Below are 15,169 nucleotides of genomic sequence, written 5' to 3'. Positions count from 1 at the left end.
ATAAGTCTTTAACTTATTTTGGTTATCATGACATTATTGAAAAACTTCATATTCATGAACCTTAATCCTCCTAGATTTTTAGTTTGTATATAGGCAAAACCTTTAAGTAGATACCTTTTTGTTGATCAAGATCCTTACCGAAAAAGAAATATGTTTGAATCTTAGTGTATCTTATTACAAGTATGCTTAAGAAGTTTGAAGCAGTTCATCTGGTATATGCAAGAGGTAGAACTGAAAAATGTTATCATAGTGGCCTTTGACGCAGGTACTGGATTCTTACTTTTCCATTCTGCAAATATAAATTTCAGTTATTCCGCACAAGGTTTGAAAGAGTTTCCTATCCCATGCAAGTAAAGAATAGAGAACCAAGGTATTCGTCTTCAATGTCAACCATATGTACTTCCATACAATTTCTTATGTCATGAGCCAGATTTTCATCAGTATTTCCACTAAAGAAAATTATGGATATTTTAAAATTGATCATATGACCAGAAGTAGCACTGAATTCCTTCATGATTTTAACCAAGCTATTAGTGCATTCTTCCTTGTTATCCTTACAGAAGACCATTCAATCATTTGCAAAGAGAAGTTGATAGAAAAGAGGTGCCTCTTTATGAATTTTAGTTCCATGCAAGGGACTAATATTTTCAGCTTGAGTGATACTTCTAATGGGAGCTTCCATGCAGAAAAGGAATAAGTAAGAAGATAAACGGTTTCATTTTATAATCCCCTTGTATAGTTGAATTTCCCCCCAAGAACCATTGATTGAGACCGCAAGATTAGTAGTAGAGATGCACTAGTAAAATAAGTTGCATCATCAGTCACTGAAACCCATTTTTTACATTGCATATATCAAAATAATCCAGTCCATTATGTCAAAAGCCTTATCCGTACCAATTTTGATGCCCACAATACCATTAACACCTTTCTTTCCTCCTCTGGTTTTAATTTAATGGATAATCTTATTTTTTGAGATAAAAATTTGGTTAAGAAAAACTTTATTTTTGACCTAGGAATTTAAAACATATCAAGAATAAAAGCAAATTGCAATGCGATATAAATTCAGTTAAAAAAGAACTTCATTCTTTAAGCTAGGACTTCAGAATATACCACACATTGTTGGCTGCCTCATACTAATAAGGTAAGAAACCAACAATATTAGTAGGGCTTGTCCTTTGGAATGTTGAAATCTCCGTGATTTTATCATATACACTCCGGTAGGCCTGACCCTGTCACTTATTTTTCTCTTTCTATCCAAGTGAACTGACCAGATCGTCTCTTACATTTAAACACGAACTCTATTATTGGGGCTAAGAGAAATTCCTATGGAATGAACAAATCTGAAGTTTGTTCATTTTTCTCCCACTATGGAATGAACAAACATGAAAAATGGATGTTCAAACCATCAGATTTGTTGGTTTGAACATCGAGTCGGTAGAACCAGCGCGCGTCTGTGGTAAAGACGGGCGTCATGTCTAGCAACGCTGGCGTCATACAGAAAAACGCCAACGTTCATATAACCAACACATGTCATCAATGAGGACGCCAACATTTGTAGTAAAAGCGCCGCGTTCTTTGTATGAGCGCCAACTACTACTCTTATCCAAGAACCACTTTTCCTTTCCTTTCTCTATAAATTCAGTTCGTCTACATACTTAGACTCTCACCTTTCTCAACATTACACAATTTTCATACCGTCTTTAAATTTTTCTTTTTAAACAAAACTATTCGTATTAATTCAATCTTTCAGAAAAAATCTCAAATATGGCATCCTCACAACAACGATCACAACAACAAAAACAAACACCACAAGAAACACAACAAAGGAACACAAAAATTCGTGGTCCTAAGTTACGAGCTATGGATGAAGACGAGTCATTTTGCAGAAATTAAGTATTATATATATTAGATGGAATCAATGGTATTTATCAAGAAAAAAAAACTTTTTATGGTAACATTTTACAAAAAATTTGTGAAGAAACCGATAACATTCATAGTGGTGATGCCGATGGGTTGTCTCATCGTTTTTGCACAATTTCAGCATCCGTTACCGAATATGTATCTTCGATCACTCAAATGTGGAACGACAGAAAAAGTGGTGAAGGCGAACCGGATGTAGAACGAAGATGTCGGGAAGAGTGGAAAAGATCCCACAAAGATTCAAGCTTCCAGCATGAAACTTGTTTCACTATTTTGAGGGTGCTTAACAAGTTTAATCCATACTTGATGGAAGGTCATCAAGTGCCTGGAAGATCACCACACAGTCCAATCTCGCAGGATTTTCAGAATGGAAGGCCTGCTTCCTCACCCGATGAAACTCCAGGTAGTCAGGAACAATACAACACTAATCTAGATGTTAGCACCAACTTGAATAGAAGAAGAGGAGGTGGTCAGAAAGCTGCAAAAGCAGCGAGAGACGCATCCCAACGAGCAGCATAAGGAGGTTCAAGTGAGTTCAACTATGCTGATTACAAGGCAATGAAGATGCAAATGGAGGCAGATAGAGTCAGGGACCATGCCATTTCTTTAAATAATCAACATAATGTCGTCTTGCGCGAGAACAACACTACATGGATTGTAAGCTAAGCAAGTTACTCTCCTTGGACACCGACAAAATGGATGAATGACAATATGCTATATGGACTAAGCAAATGGATGATACCGAGCAACAACAAGTCCAGGCCCAACAACAAAAAGTCCAGGCCCAACAACAACAACACCAACAAACTGAAGTCACCCATCAACAAACTGGCCAGTGTGTGAATTTGGAAGAAGACGAAGATGATGCCTCGGAAGAAAACGAAAAGGAATTCAGTCTTGCTAATGAATGAACACAATTTTAACAATTCATTGTAGTTAAGTTTAGTTCAATTCAATGTAGTCATTTTAATTTAATTTAGTTTAGTATAATTGCCTCAATTTTGAAAAACAACTTTCAATTAAAAAACATAATAATTAAACAACAACTTTTAAATATAATTTCCTTAATTGTACATGTTTATGTCCCTCTTCCTCTGCCTCTCCCTCTACCTCGCCCCCCACACCGTCCGCTGCTCCTTTTAAAGCCCAAAGGTGTTTTGTTAAATCTTGTCTTAGTTGTGCATAGATTCCCCGATTGTGGAGTCTGTCAGTGGCAAGTCTATATTATCTTGCCGGACGCCCATGCTCCACCACAAGATTCGGCGCCAAATCTTCATCTGGAAAACTAGTCCAGGTTGGGTCACGCCTGGTTTCTTCAATGACCATGTTATGCAGAATGATACAAGTCAGCATAATTTTGTTCATTTCTTGAATATCAAAAGAGCGCGTCGGGCCAGCTATGATGGAAAACTTCCTTTTCAATATGCCAAAAGCGCGTTCAACATCCTTTCTGCATGCCATTTGTTGTGTATTAAAGTACTGCATATCCTTCGAAGTCGTCGGACCAAAGACTACCTGTTTATAAGCTTGAACCATAGTTGACCATTCTGGATAGATTCCGTCTGCTAGATAATAACCCCAAGTGTAGTGATGATCGTTGATGGTGAAATTACAGTGCGACACGACCCCATTCTTAAGATATTCAAACAATGGTGAGTTACATAAAACGTTGAGATCGTTATTTGAACCCGGGAGTCCAAAAAAGGCATGCCAAAACCAACAATCATAAGTAGCTGAAGCTTCCAAAATTACAGTTGGTTTTGGATAATGACCCTTATATTGGCCTGCCCATTATACCAGACACGCCTGCCACGTCCAGCGCATGCAGTCAAGACTACCTAGCATTCCTGGAAAACCCCTCTCGGTGTTTTCTGTAGTTATTCTTTGAACATCTTCCTGAGTAGGCTTTCTTAAAAAGGTTGGACCAAAATGCTCAACTATTATTTCACAAAAAAATTTGAGATACCTAAAGGAGGTTTTTTTCCCAATACGGATGCAATCATCTTTGGAATCCGCTGGTACCCCGTAACAAAGTATACGGAAGGCCACAGCGACCTTTTGTTCGGGACTAAAGCCTTGTATATGCCGTGCATCATACTGATAATTAAATAAAGGTTGTACCTGACAAAGCTCGACAATAATCCTTTGCGTCAAGTTGCGTCCCATGCGGTATCTTCCCTGAAAATTATCATCGGTATACACACAGTGACGATTAAAATAATCATGCATCATCTTTTCGTGGTAAAAATGTCGATTCTGCCATGTCCATCTTCTAGTCGCAACTTCATATGGCTCTAAAGGCTTTGGTATGATCCCGGTTTGTAATTGCAACATAAAATTTTGTCTTCTTCTATCTTGATCTGCATCTTCATCCATTTGATGCAAAAACTCCATATACATTTCTTCATCTTCTTCGTACAACATGTCATGCATCTCCATATCCTCCTTAGAAGAATCAAAATCAGAATTCATGGTCGAAAATTGAAAGCAATTGAAAAAAAGATTGATCGGATGAAATATTGTTGTGAATTTGTAAGATCAAACTCGAGCCATATTTATGGAGGAAAAAACTAGCCGTTCCGGTGGCTGTTGAAAAGTAGTCGTTGACGACCCTGATTCAAACGCCAGCGTTAGTGCAATGAGCGCCGGCGGTTTACCTACGATCGCTAGCGTTTCCATTACGGTTGCGCTCTTAGTTGTCTAACGCTAGTCCTTTACCATAGTGGAAAACACAGTTTGTTCATCCACGTGGCTGAACAAAAAAATGGATTTGTTGATTGCCGTAGGAATTGCCCTAAGAAGTCAATGGTCTTTTGGGAGCTTTTTTTGGTCATTGGTAGTAATTCTATAACTCCTTATCCTACTAACTAGATTAGTGTTAATTATGGTAATTAACCAAATTAATAGTGATTAGTGTATAGATTAAGATTAACCACACGATTAATTTTTTTCATCAAACTTTTTTAAATTCTTTTTGAAACACTCAGGGGAACGTTATACTTGATTCCCAATAATAATTTTGTTGATTCAATAGTGATAAAAATAAAAAAAATAAAAAATCTGGGCTTTTTTGTAGTTACGGTTGAGAAATATTATCGACCCAGCCGTTATTAATAATTTACGGCTCAGAATTGAAGATATCCCGGTCGTAATTTACTTTCACTGCTGAGTCGACAAGAATTCCCAACCGATTGTTTTTCTTCTATTTTTTTGTAAGTACCAGAAATAGTTACGGCTAAGTTTTCCAAGCCGAAAGTTCAAGTTAAGGCTGGGGAACCTAGCCGAAAGTAAGCATTTTCGGCGGGGAAAACCTAACCGAAATTATCAGAATAGCTTACGGCTAGGTAAATCTAGCCGTTGACACTCTTTTACGGTTGAGAGTTTTTACTTTCCCAACCGTACATGTAGGTTCAGGGTGCACGGTTGGGGAACATGTATTTTCTCAACCGTAATACATGATTCACGGTTGGGAAAGTGTGAACTCCCAGCCGTTATACAGTTTCAGAAACTTTTTTTGCTTTCAAATTAGTTGAATTGAATTTTTAAATCAACCAAAAGTAAAAATAAATGGTGGGTTTTTTTTTAGTTTTGGTTTTTTTATCATCTCTACGCGATGGAGAAGATGAAGAAGAAGAGAGGAAAAAAAATAATCGATTTTGGTTTCTTTTATGATCATCATATTCATCACGGTGTGATGGAGGAGAAGAAGAAGAGAGAAAGAAAAATTATAGATTTAAGTATTTTTATAATAGTTATGATCATCATCTTCATCACGATGTGATGGATGAAATTATGATTATCATTTCTATTACGATGAAATCATGATGAAATAAAGAAAAAGCGAAGAAGAAAAGATTTTTTTTTCTTTTTATAATAGTTAAATTATAATATATTTATAGGTAAGGATATGTTTGACTTTTACTATTAATTAGTTTCCCCCTATCCATATTAGGATATTGGAACATAATCAAGCCCCCAAAAGACCCTCGACTTGAAAGCCCCAATAATAGAACAGTGAAACGCTCTTAATATCTCCCTCGTTTTCCTTCTACAAACCCTAACTATTTAAGCCCCCAAATCAACTACTTCGCCATCTCAGATTCCCAGATCTCTTCCAAAATCAAGTGAATCTCAAAGTTAAATATTTCCTGCCTGAATTCGCATTACACAATTCATTTGATTTTCTATTGAGTTATGGAGTGTCTTCCATCAGAAATCGTACTAGATATAGTTTCTCAACTACCTGTTGAATCTGTGTTAGATTGCAAATTAGTTTGCAAAAGTTTACTGAATATCCTTTCTACTAGAAGAGAACACTTTGCTAAGATACATCATCACCGTCAGTTACTAGAACTTGCTACTGGAACTTGCGGATGGCCATGAGGCTGCTGCTGCTGCTTCTTCTACGGTGAAGGTGGGCCTTCTGTTATCGCTTATAAAATATGGAGAGTAGTCGGTAGGTCTCTATTATAGGGACAAATATAACGATGAGATGGATATCCATGAGAATTTCTGTTACAAAGAGCTGAAAATAACCAACATTTGCTCCGGTCCTCTTACCTAGGATTATAGCCCTGAACGTTTCTCAGTTGGTTCGTGCAATGTTTTGATTTGTCTCCTCATATTAGGATGAACCTCATGAACTTATCTACATATGCAATCCCATCACTGGAGAATATGTGATTCTTCCTGAACATAACCTATCTCAAAACAATTCAAGCGTGATTGGGTTTGGATACGTTGTTCATTCTTCCATCACTTGTGAGTACAAGGTTGTTAGCTACTATCTTAAGGATCATTTGAATGGAGAGGTTCAAGTATACACTATCGGCAGCAGCAGAGGGTGGAGAACCAAAAGGACGACCTCATACAATTGAAATTTGCAAATCCAGTGGGAGTCTTTGTAAATGGAGCTCTTTACTGGAGACAGGGTATGAATATTGTATCTTTCAGTTTGGAAGATGAGGGTATGAATATGGAGTTCATATTGGTGCATCAGTACCTTGCCTTCATCCTTTCAAATATAGTTGTGAATATGAACTGCAGGCGTTGGGAGGGAAGTTGTGCCTTTCTCAAGATAGATACTTAGAACATCGTCTAGACATATGGTCATTACATAGAAACGGTATGGAAGAGAGTTGGACTACAGACTTCAGTATAACTGTTGAGTGATGCAATGTTCTACTGTTTGCAAACGGATTGCAACTGAAAACAATGTAATAAGAGTGTAAACCTTATGTTTAAGTTAAGAGTTGACTAAATGAGTGGATGTAGAATATCCACACGTTTTGTTGTATTGGCTCTCTTCTAGCCATGTATAAATTGATTGTAGTAGAAAGAAAATGTAAGAGAAAGTAATTAGAATTGTAAGGTGTTGTAAGAGAAGAAGTTAATGAAAAAAGAGAGTGAAAAGAACTAAGAGTTCCCACTTCTCTATTAGCAAAATCAGTCCTAAACATATACCTTCAATCACCCAAATAACCAACAATTAGTATCAGAGCATAGATCAAGAAAATCTGATCCTAGTGAGCCAAAAATTTCAGCAAAAAAAACAATTTTTACGCCCCAAAATCAAAGAAACAAAAATTCGGTTTTGAACCAAAAGATTGGAAAGTTCTAGTAACTCAAACCTACACATACAACAACCATCAATACCACTCTTTCATGGTGAAAACTATGACCTTTGGTCTATTAAAATGAAGACTTTGTTCATGTCTCAAGATGTGTGGGAGATTGTAAAAAATGGGTATGATGAAACTGAAGATACATCAACTCTAGATCAAGACCAAAAGAATTTATTTAAGGAGAGCAGGAAGAAGAATGCTAAAGCATCCATGTACATTCAACTAGGAGTTGGAGACACTATTCTACCAAGAGTAATTCATTTTCCTAAAGCTAAAGAAGCTTGGGATATTCTTCAAAAGGAGTATGGTGGAAACAAGAAGGTAAGAGAGTTGAAACTTCAATCATGTAGAAGAGATTTTGAAAATCTTAAAATGAAAGATAATGAAAAATTAAATGAGTTTTCTTTTAGAGTTACTGAAATTGTTAACCAAATATTGATGTGTGGTGAAAATCTAGAAGAAAAAATAATTTGCGAGAAGATTTTAAATTGCTTACCGGAAAAATTTGAACCCATTGTGGCTGTTTTGGAAGCAACAAAAGATCTCTCTACATTAGAATCACAAGAGTTATGGGCTCAATTAAAGGTGTATGAAGAAAGGATGTCTCGACATGCCGAGAAGTCGATTGAGAGTGATTTTCAATCGAAAATGAACTTGGACTCTAAAAATTCAGCAATGAAGAGAAATGAATACAATGGTGATTCTTCATCAAAATACAAAGGAAAAGGAAAATACAATAGAGGAGGAGCAAGTTCTAACAACTACAAAAAGGGTGAACCACCAAAGTGCAATTTTTGCAAGAAGAATGGCCACTTGGAGAAGAATTGTTGGAGCAAAGGAAAACCTCAATGTCAACATTGAAAGAAGTATGGACATTTGAAGAAGGATTGTAGAAACAAAGATGATGAAAAATAAGCCGGTAAAGCGGAAGAAAAACAAAATTTGTTTTATGCTTGTCAAAGTGATATGGAAACTTCCAAGAGTGAAGTATGGTTTGTAGATAGTGGTTGTACGACTCATATGTCCGGTGTAAATAGCTTGTTTGTGGATATGGATACATCCATAAATTCTCTAGTGAAGGTGGGGAATGAAAACATGGTTCAAGCTAACGGAAGAGGTACAATTTGCGTGAAAACTATCAATGGAGCAAAATACATTAGAGATATTTTATATGTTCCGTATTTGGCACAAAATTTGCTTAGTGTTGGGCAACTTATGGAGCTTGGTTACGGTGTCCACTTTGAAGATGTATATTGCACCATTTATGACAAGAAACACAAGAACAAAAGACAAGTGATGAAGACTATCAAGATGGAAAAAAATAGAAGCTTTCTAATTTTGTTTGAAAATGAGAAGAATGTTGCAATGAGGATGGAAACCATGGATGAAACGTGGTTATGTCATATAAGATTTGGGCATTTGAATTTCAATAGTCTCAAGGTGGTTTCCAACAAGAATATGGTGCAAGGGATTCCACATCACATCAACAACAAAGAAGGAGTATGTGAGGGTTGCGCACTAGGGAAGCAGCATCGCACACCATTTCCAAAAGGTGTAGAATGGAGAGCAAAGGAAATTCTAGGTTTGGTACTGTTTAAGGGTGAAACAGTTTCTGCTGGTTTCGGTAATTTCGTGTGATGTGGGTGAGAAACAAATCTAAACCCTAAACAATGTACTGCAAGGGAGTACATTATATTCGAGATATCAATCTGTACAAGTCCGTCCTAAACCAATAAATGACCGTTCCAAACTTGCTTCGGTCACGAAGAGGAGGAGAAGGGTTGGTTTTGGGTAGGGAAGCGAAGAGAGTGTTGAGACCGGAATAGTTGATTCTGGAAGAGTAGTTGTTTTGTAACTTGTATCAGAAAGTGGGAAGCTAACCGATGGGAAAGGTAGCAAACGTTTTCTGATTGTTGTATGCTCCTGACCAGAACTTGTCGTTCGGTGGAAATAGGTAATGCCTATTTATACAAGTCGAAGTGAAACGTACTCTGGTCTCATTAAGAAATAGAAAACGGGTGAGTAAATGGGAGGAGGTGGTAACCGGTAATGCTTGGAATTGATGTTCCATAAAAGAAAGCGTTTCACCATTACTCCCTGTATTTACTAACCTCCTCATCCTTATGACACTTTATTATAACAGGCGTAGTGTATGCCGCACGCTGTAAACCGCCAAACCAATACCCAGTGAGCATCCCCCAGTTTGTGGCATGCGTTGATGTCTCGAGTGTTTTCGTGGAAAAAAAGCACGTTGTTGTTGTCTGTCAAGTTGAGCTTGGGAGACTTGCCGGCTCGGTGGTGACCTTCGACGGTCGAGATTTTGCATCTTAAGAGGAAATGTAGCCGTTAATTATTGCAAACCTTATTTTGGTAGCCAGTGGCATGAAAGCATGATCAGTATGGCTTTAATATGGCCTAGTTTAGGTTCGGCCAAAAGTTAGGGCCAAAGGTTGCCATGCGTTAGCTGGTAACCTTGGACGGCTAAGATCTGCACCTTAGATGAAAAAGTGGCCGTTGATTGTTACAGGCCTTCGTTTTGGTAGCCGCATAGGGAACGCCGACATGGTATGGAGCGGCAAGGTGGTTGGCATTCCATTGGCACATGTGGCATGACATGCCTTGGCGCGGTTTGGCGTGGCAAAAACTAGGGTTCTGGGCCAAAGGTTACCAAGTGCTTTGTCTGGCGACCTTGGACGACTAGGATTTGCATCTAAGATTGAAGGTTGTCCGTTGATCATCAGACGCCTTCGTTTTGGTAGCCGCATAGGGAAGGCCGGCATGGTATGGCGCGACAAGGTGGTTGGCATGCCATTGGCACATGTGGCATGGCATGCCTTGGCGCGGTTTGGCGTGGCCAAAACTAGGGTTTTGGGACAAAGGTTACCATGCGTTGTATGGCGACCTTGGACGGCTAGGATTTTCATATAGGATGGAAGTGTGGCCGTTGATCGTCGCACGCCTTCGTTTTGGTAGCCGCACAGGGAAAGCCAGCATGGTGGGGCCAAGGAAAATGGCGCGGATGGCTTGGCATAGTGGGGCCAAGGGTTTGGCACGGACGTCTTGGCATGGTGGGGCCAAGACAAGGTGCGGTTGGCTTGGCATGGTGGGGCCAAGGGTTTGGCATGCCATTGGCACATGGTGCGGCTAGCATGGTTGGTGCCAAGGTTAGGTGCGGTTGGCTTCACATGGTAGGGCCAAGGGTTTTGCATGCCATTGGCGCATGGTGCGGCTAACATGGTTTTCCATTGGCACAATGGTACGGATGGCATGGTTAGCATGCCTTGGCGCGGAGATGTGGCTGACATGGTTTGACATTGGCACCGTTGTGCGGCTGGAATGGTTGGCATTCCTTGGTGCGGGAATGTGGCTGGCATGATTTTCCATTGACACAGTGGTGCGGCTGGCATTGTTAGCATGCCTTGGCGCGGAGATGTGGCTGGCATGGTTTGCTATTGGCACAGTGGTGCGATTGGCATGGTTGGCATGCCTTGGCGCGGAGATGTGGCTGGCATGGTTTGCCATTGGCACAGTGTTGCGGATGGTATGGTTGGCATGCCTTGGCATGGTAGCATGAGAATTAGGGTTTGGCATAGATGATGTCGGTCAATGTTAAGGGTTCTGCCGTGGAACATGACACATAAAAAAAAAGGTACCCTGGTAATTCTTATGTAGGCATGTGCGGTTTTACGATTTTAACCCTAAGCTAAAAACCACCATCAACATTAAGTCCCCTACTTAGCTCGGAACGGGAGCATCGTTGTGAGGTAAGCATAAAATGGTGACAGGATAGGACAAAAATCGAAACAACAAGTCGTGAAAAGATGGTCAGGAAGGTCTGACTAACCTTTTTCGAGAGGTAAAGAGAGTTTGTGTTTCCTGTGTTGGCGTCCTTGCATAAATTGTACTGGTGGTGCAGACCATGGAGTGGTGAGATAAAAATCGTTGGCTTAGTCTGGCCATGCATCACCTTGGATGGTTAGGGAACATCGTGATGTTGGCTTGGAGAGTTTGTTGGTGTTGTCGTGGCAACTCATGGCGCGACATGATGGGGCAAGGCATGACGCGGTTTGGAGAGGAAAGCATGGCGCGGACAGTGGTGCAAGGCATGACACAGTTTGGTGAGGAAAAGCATGTGAGGACGGCTTTTCCTAGTAGTGGCTTGTCTTTGCGGGCATGGTTGTATCTTTTCCTTACGTGACACACATAGGAAGTTCTTTCCTTTTTCAAAACCCCGCAAGTGTTATGCCCGTAGATAGGGGGCGTTATTCCTTCTCTTCATGTCACCTTGTCGTTTTTTTTTTAAGTCTCCGTGCTGGCGACAGAGAAGTAACAATGTGGGCAAGCGTGTCTTAAACATGTACTTCCACATTTTCTCGCCAAACCCTAATTTACCTCACGTGTCCAGGCATTCCCTTATGTTCGCTAGTAGAAAACAGTTTCATTAGAATCTGATATCACGCCTCAATCCGCGGCTGGTAGGAGGCTTTGCTTTTCGGGACCTCATCGCTCTGCTGGTTATAAGAGATGATCTTGAATCCTTCATTTGCACAGGTCGTGCTGAAATCGTATCTATCCTCTATTCTTGCTCTGGTTTTGTAGCGCATAATGGGATCTTCCAATGACAGACATGTCTCCAATTTTTCGGGGAGAAACTTTGGAATCAACGAAAACCAGTCTTATTCTCATGGGGAGGCGTTGAATAGAATTGAATCTCTATTTCGTGAAGCTGGCGAAATCATTCGGGACATACCTTTGGAGAAAGAACGGGAAAGCGGCGAAGCATCCCAGTGCGTTGGGAGGATTTGGTGCAACAAAACCTCTTCACGACCCACTGTTAGGGCGGGATAGTTTTCTTCTCAGTTGAAACGTCGGAAGACCGAGATTGTGAAACTTTTAAGGGAAAATCAACGTAGTTCCCCTGTCCATGACGGTGTCATAACCCTTGATTCTGATGAATCTGGAAATTCTCCTCGAAAGGTCGCTGAGAAGACTTCCGAGGAAGATGACGATGTTGCGGTTGATAAAATTGAAATAACTTCTGGAGAAGACGGCGAAACTTTTGTCGGTGGCATTGGATAAGTAGGGATGGCATATGCTGGGTTTGTTGCCGAGGCAGATATCGGTAAAAAGACGGATGATGTTGCTGCTGAGACGACTTCCGGGTTGGATGTTGAGGCTGCTATTGCTGATGTGGCTTCCGGATGGAACCTTTGCTGCCCGAAAGATTGTTGGGGAGAGTGTTTGAAAAAAAAGCTCTGACTGAGGCATTGGCAATTCACACATTAACTTTCTATTACTAGCTTCTTCTTCTTCATTGTTTCTATTCGTCGCTCAGTTGTCCTGATGTTTTGCAGACTTATTTTTTTTACCTTCCTTGTATTCGCGGTGAAGTTAGGGTTTGTTCAATTAGCATCCCGTTTGAGGTTTCTGTCTTCGAATAAAACTTCTCATTTTTTTTTTGAAATACGCAAGCCTTCCCTTAGATTGGGTTGGTGTTTCTGGTTGTGATTGGATAGTTAATGACTTCTCAATGATTTGGGATTTGTTTGGTATATTTTTCTGAGATTTGGAAAACTTATTCGGAATGAAATGTATGCATTTTGAATAAAAACGAAACCCTGAAGAAGAATACAAACGGTGCATTCATCTTGGGGAAATACAGATATCAAGCGGGAGGAGAAATTGCTGAAGAAATACTAAAGGGAGAGTGCTGGAAGAGGGTAGTACAACGTTTTAGGGATTGAAAATCTTGAGCCATCGCGAGTGAACTATCACACCTCCCATCTTGTCTGTGTTGATGAGCTTGCAGTAACCTCCCAAAAGGAAGTCTGCCACCAGATATGGATCGTCTTCTTTTTCCTTGGGTGAATCGGTCCGAACAACTATCTTTACCGTCATCCTCCCAACTTGAAACGAATTCACTTTGACCGCCATATCTCCGATTTGAAACGAGTTCGGTTGTTGTGTAACCGTTTGAATCTTGGTATCGTCAGTTTCGATAGCATCTTCCAAATTCTTTGCAAAGCGCTTGAATGGCCCAGCGCCCCACTCACATCTCTTGACAGCGTCCGCGCCAGTAATCGCGCTGAGTCTCCATGACAGAATAGGGAAAAAAATGACTGGTTGTAGAGAAGATCATTCGGCCAAACTTACTTGCGTTTGGAATCTATGAGTTAGCGCCAACAGGTCATCTCCAGGTGTCTGGGTTCTATCGATAACTCGCCGATGCGGTAGCAAGTGGGACGGTTTGTTAGAGATTCTTTCGGGCGTTGACATCGGTAGAGGGGATGTTCCCAATTTCGTCTCGTTGTCGAGTACCCAAAAGTTCCCCAATATCATGTCGTAACCCATTTCTTTGACAATGTGGAATTTGCTATGCTTTATAGCGTCTCCCATCTTCGAGGTTAATGTAGCCGTGCGCGTTCAAGGCTTCCCCTCTCGGGTTCTTAATCACGGATGGGGAATGGGTAGCCTCTTGTTTCGTAAATACCGTAGCTTTCAGAGTCTTGAAAGTAACAATGTTGAAGTCAGAGGCCGTGTCGATTAGCCTTTTATCGAGTTCAATACCTCTTAAATAGGACGTGGTCAGCAGTCCCCAGTTGTCCTTTCGATTCCGCTCTCTAAGAGAGCTTGGGCTCTTGGCGTGGCCTCCGTGGAGGGGAAAATCCGTTTGCCCGACACGACACGATTGAGAGCCGTGAAGATATCTTGGCGCTGCACCTTAGAAAGGTAGAGAATTTCGCATACGTGCTTCATCATGGATCGCACAGTCTCGTGCACGGAGTCCCCAAAAACTCCACAATTCCTCACCGGAAGTGGGTCTCGATGTACTCCCTCGTTTCCTAGTTGAAGTTCCCCTTCTTCTATCTTTTCTTTGAAGATATGCTTCAGTCTGTTGCAATCACTGGTTGGGTGGTGAAAAATCTGTGGTAGTGGCAGTATTCGGGGTTTGCCATCTCGGCCGCAGTCGGTGGGCATCTGGGAGATGGTAGTATGATAACATCATCTTGAATCCATGCTTCTAAGAGATCGATCACCTCCTAAATGGGAAACGGTAAATCTAGGGTATTTCCTTCAGCTTCGTGATGACGCATGGAAGCTTTAGCGGCGGACTTCCGTGGCGGAGTTGCTCGTCGTGCTGGTGTTTCGCGTTTAGGCTGCTGGTCTGCAGCTGGGGCCTTCCTTTTTCCTCTTTTGTTTAATACGCTCACCGAGGAGGGACCATATTTGTACTGTTTTCTGATGAGACGTCTATTCCCGCGAGTTTCGCGTACGTCTTCGGCCCTGGTTGGTCTAGCTCTTTCTAATAATGTTGGTGTTGTCGTTGCTGATCGCCTGGAAGCCTCATGGAGCTCAGAGAATGTCTGGAAACTCAGGTTCTCTATCAAGGTGCGGTAAATGGGAGCCATACTATTGATGCATGAATTCACCAGTTGTCGCTCGGTCACGTTTGGGTCATGACAGTCTAGTGATTGAACCCTGAATCTCTTAACAAAATCATTTGGATGTTCGTTGTCCCGTTGGTACATCCTTCCTAGGTCCGAGAAGGTAACTTGTTCAGACAAAAAGAAGTACTTCTTGTAAAATGCGGTAACCATGCCACCCCAGTTGGGGATGTTGTTTGG

At 40.8% G+C, this 15,169-nt stretch overlaps 1 protein-coding gene across 1 annotated transcript; it reads left to right on the top strand.

Annotated features, from left to right (window-relative positions):
• Nucleotides 1–7,616: 7,616 nt before the first annotated feature.
• Nucleotides 7,617–8,405, top strand: LOC113304178. Its single transcript, XM_026553236.1, has one exon. It carries the CDS (start codon nucleotides 7,617–7,619, stop codon nucleotides 8,403–8,405), a length of 789 nt encoding a protein of 262 aa, XP_026409021.1.
• Nucleotides 8,406–15,169: the final 6,764 nt, after the last annotated feature.

This window comes from Papaver somniferum, chromosome 8 (assembly GCF_003573695.1).
Source record: "Papaver somniferum cultivar HN1 chromosome 8, ASM357369v1, whole genome shotgun sequence".
Classification (NCBI taxonomy): Eukaryota; Viridiplantae; Streptophyta; class Magnoliopsida; order Ranunculales; family Papaveraceae; genus Papaver; species Papaver somniferum.
The sequence above is the reverse complement of the archived record's forward strand: the minus strand, read 5'-3'. Positions and strand labels throughout refer to the sequence as shown.

Coding starts and splice junctions, on each gene's coding strand:
- LOC113304178 (XM_026553236.1), top strand. CDS start 7,617: ATGAAGACTTTGTTCATGTCTCAAGATGTGTGGGAGATTGTAAAAAAT.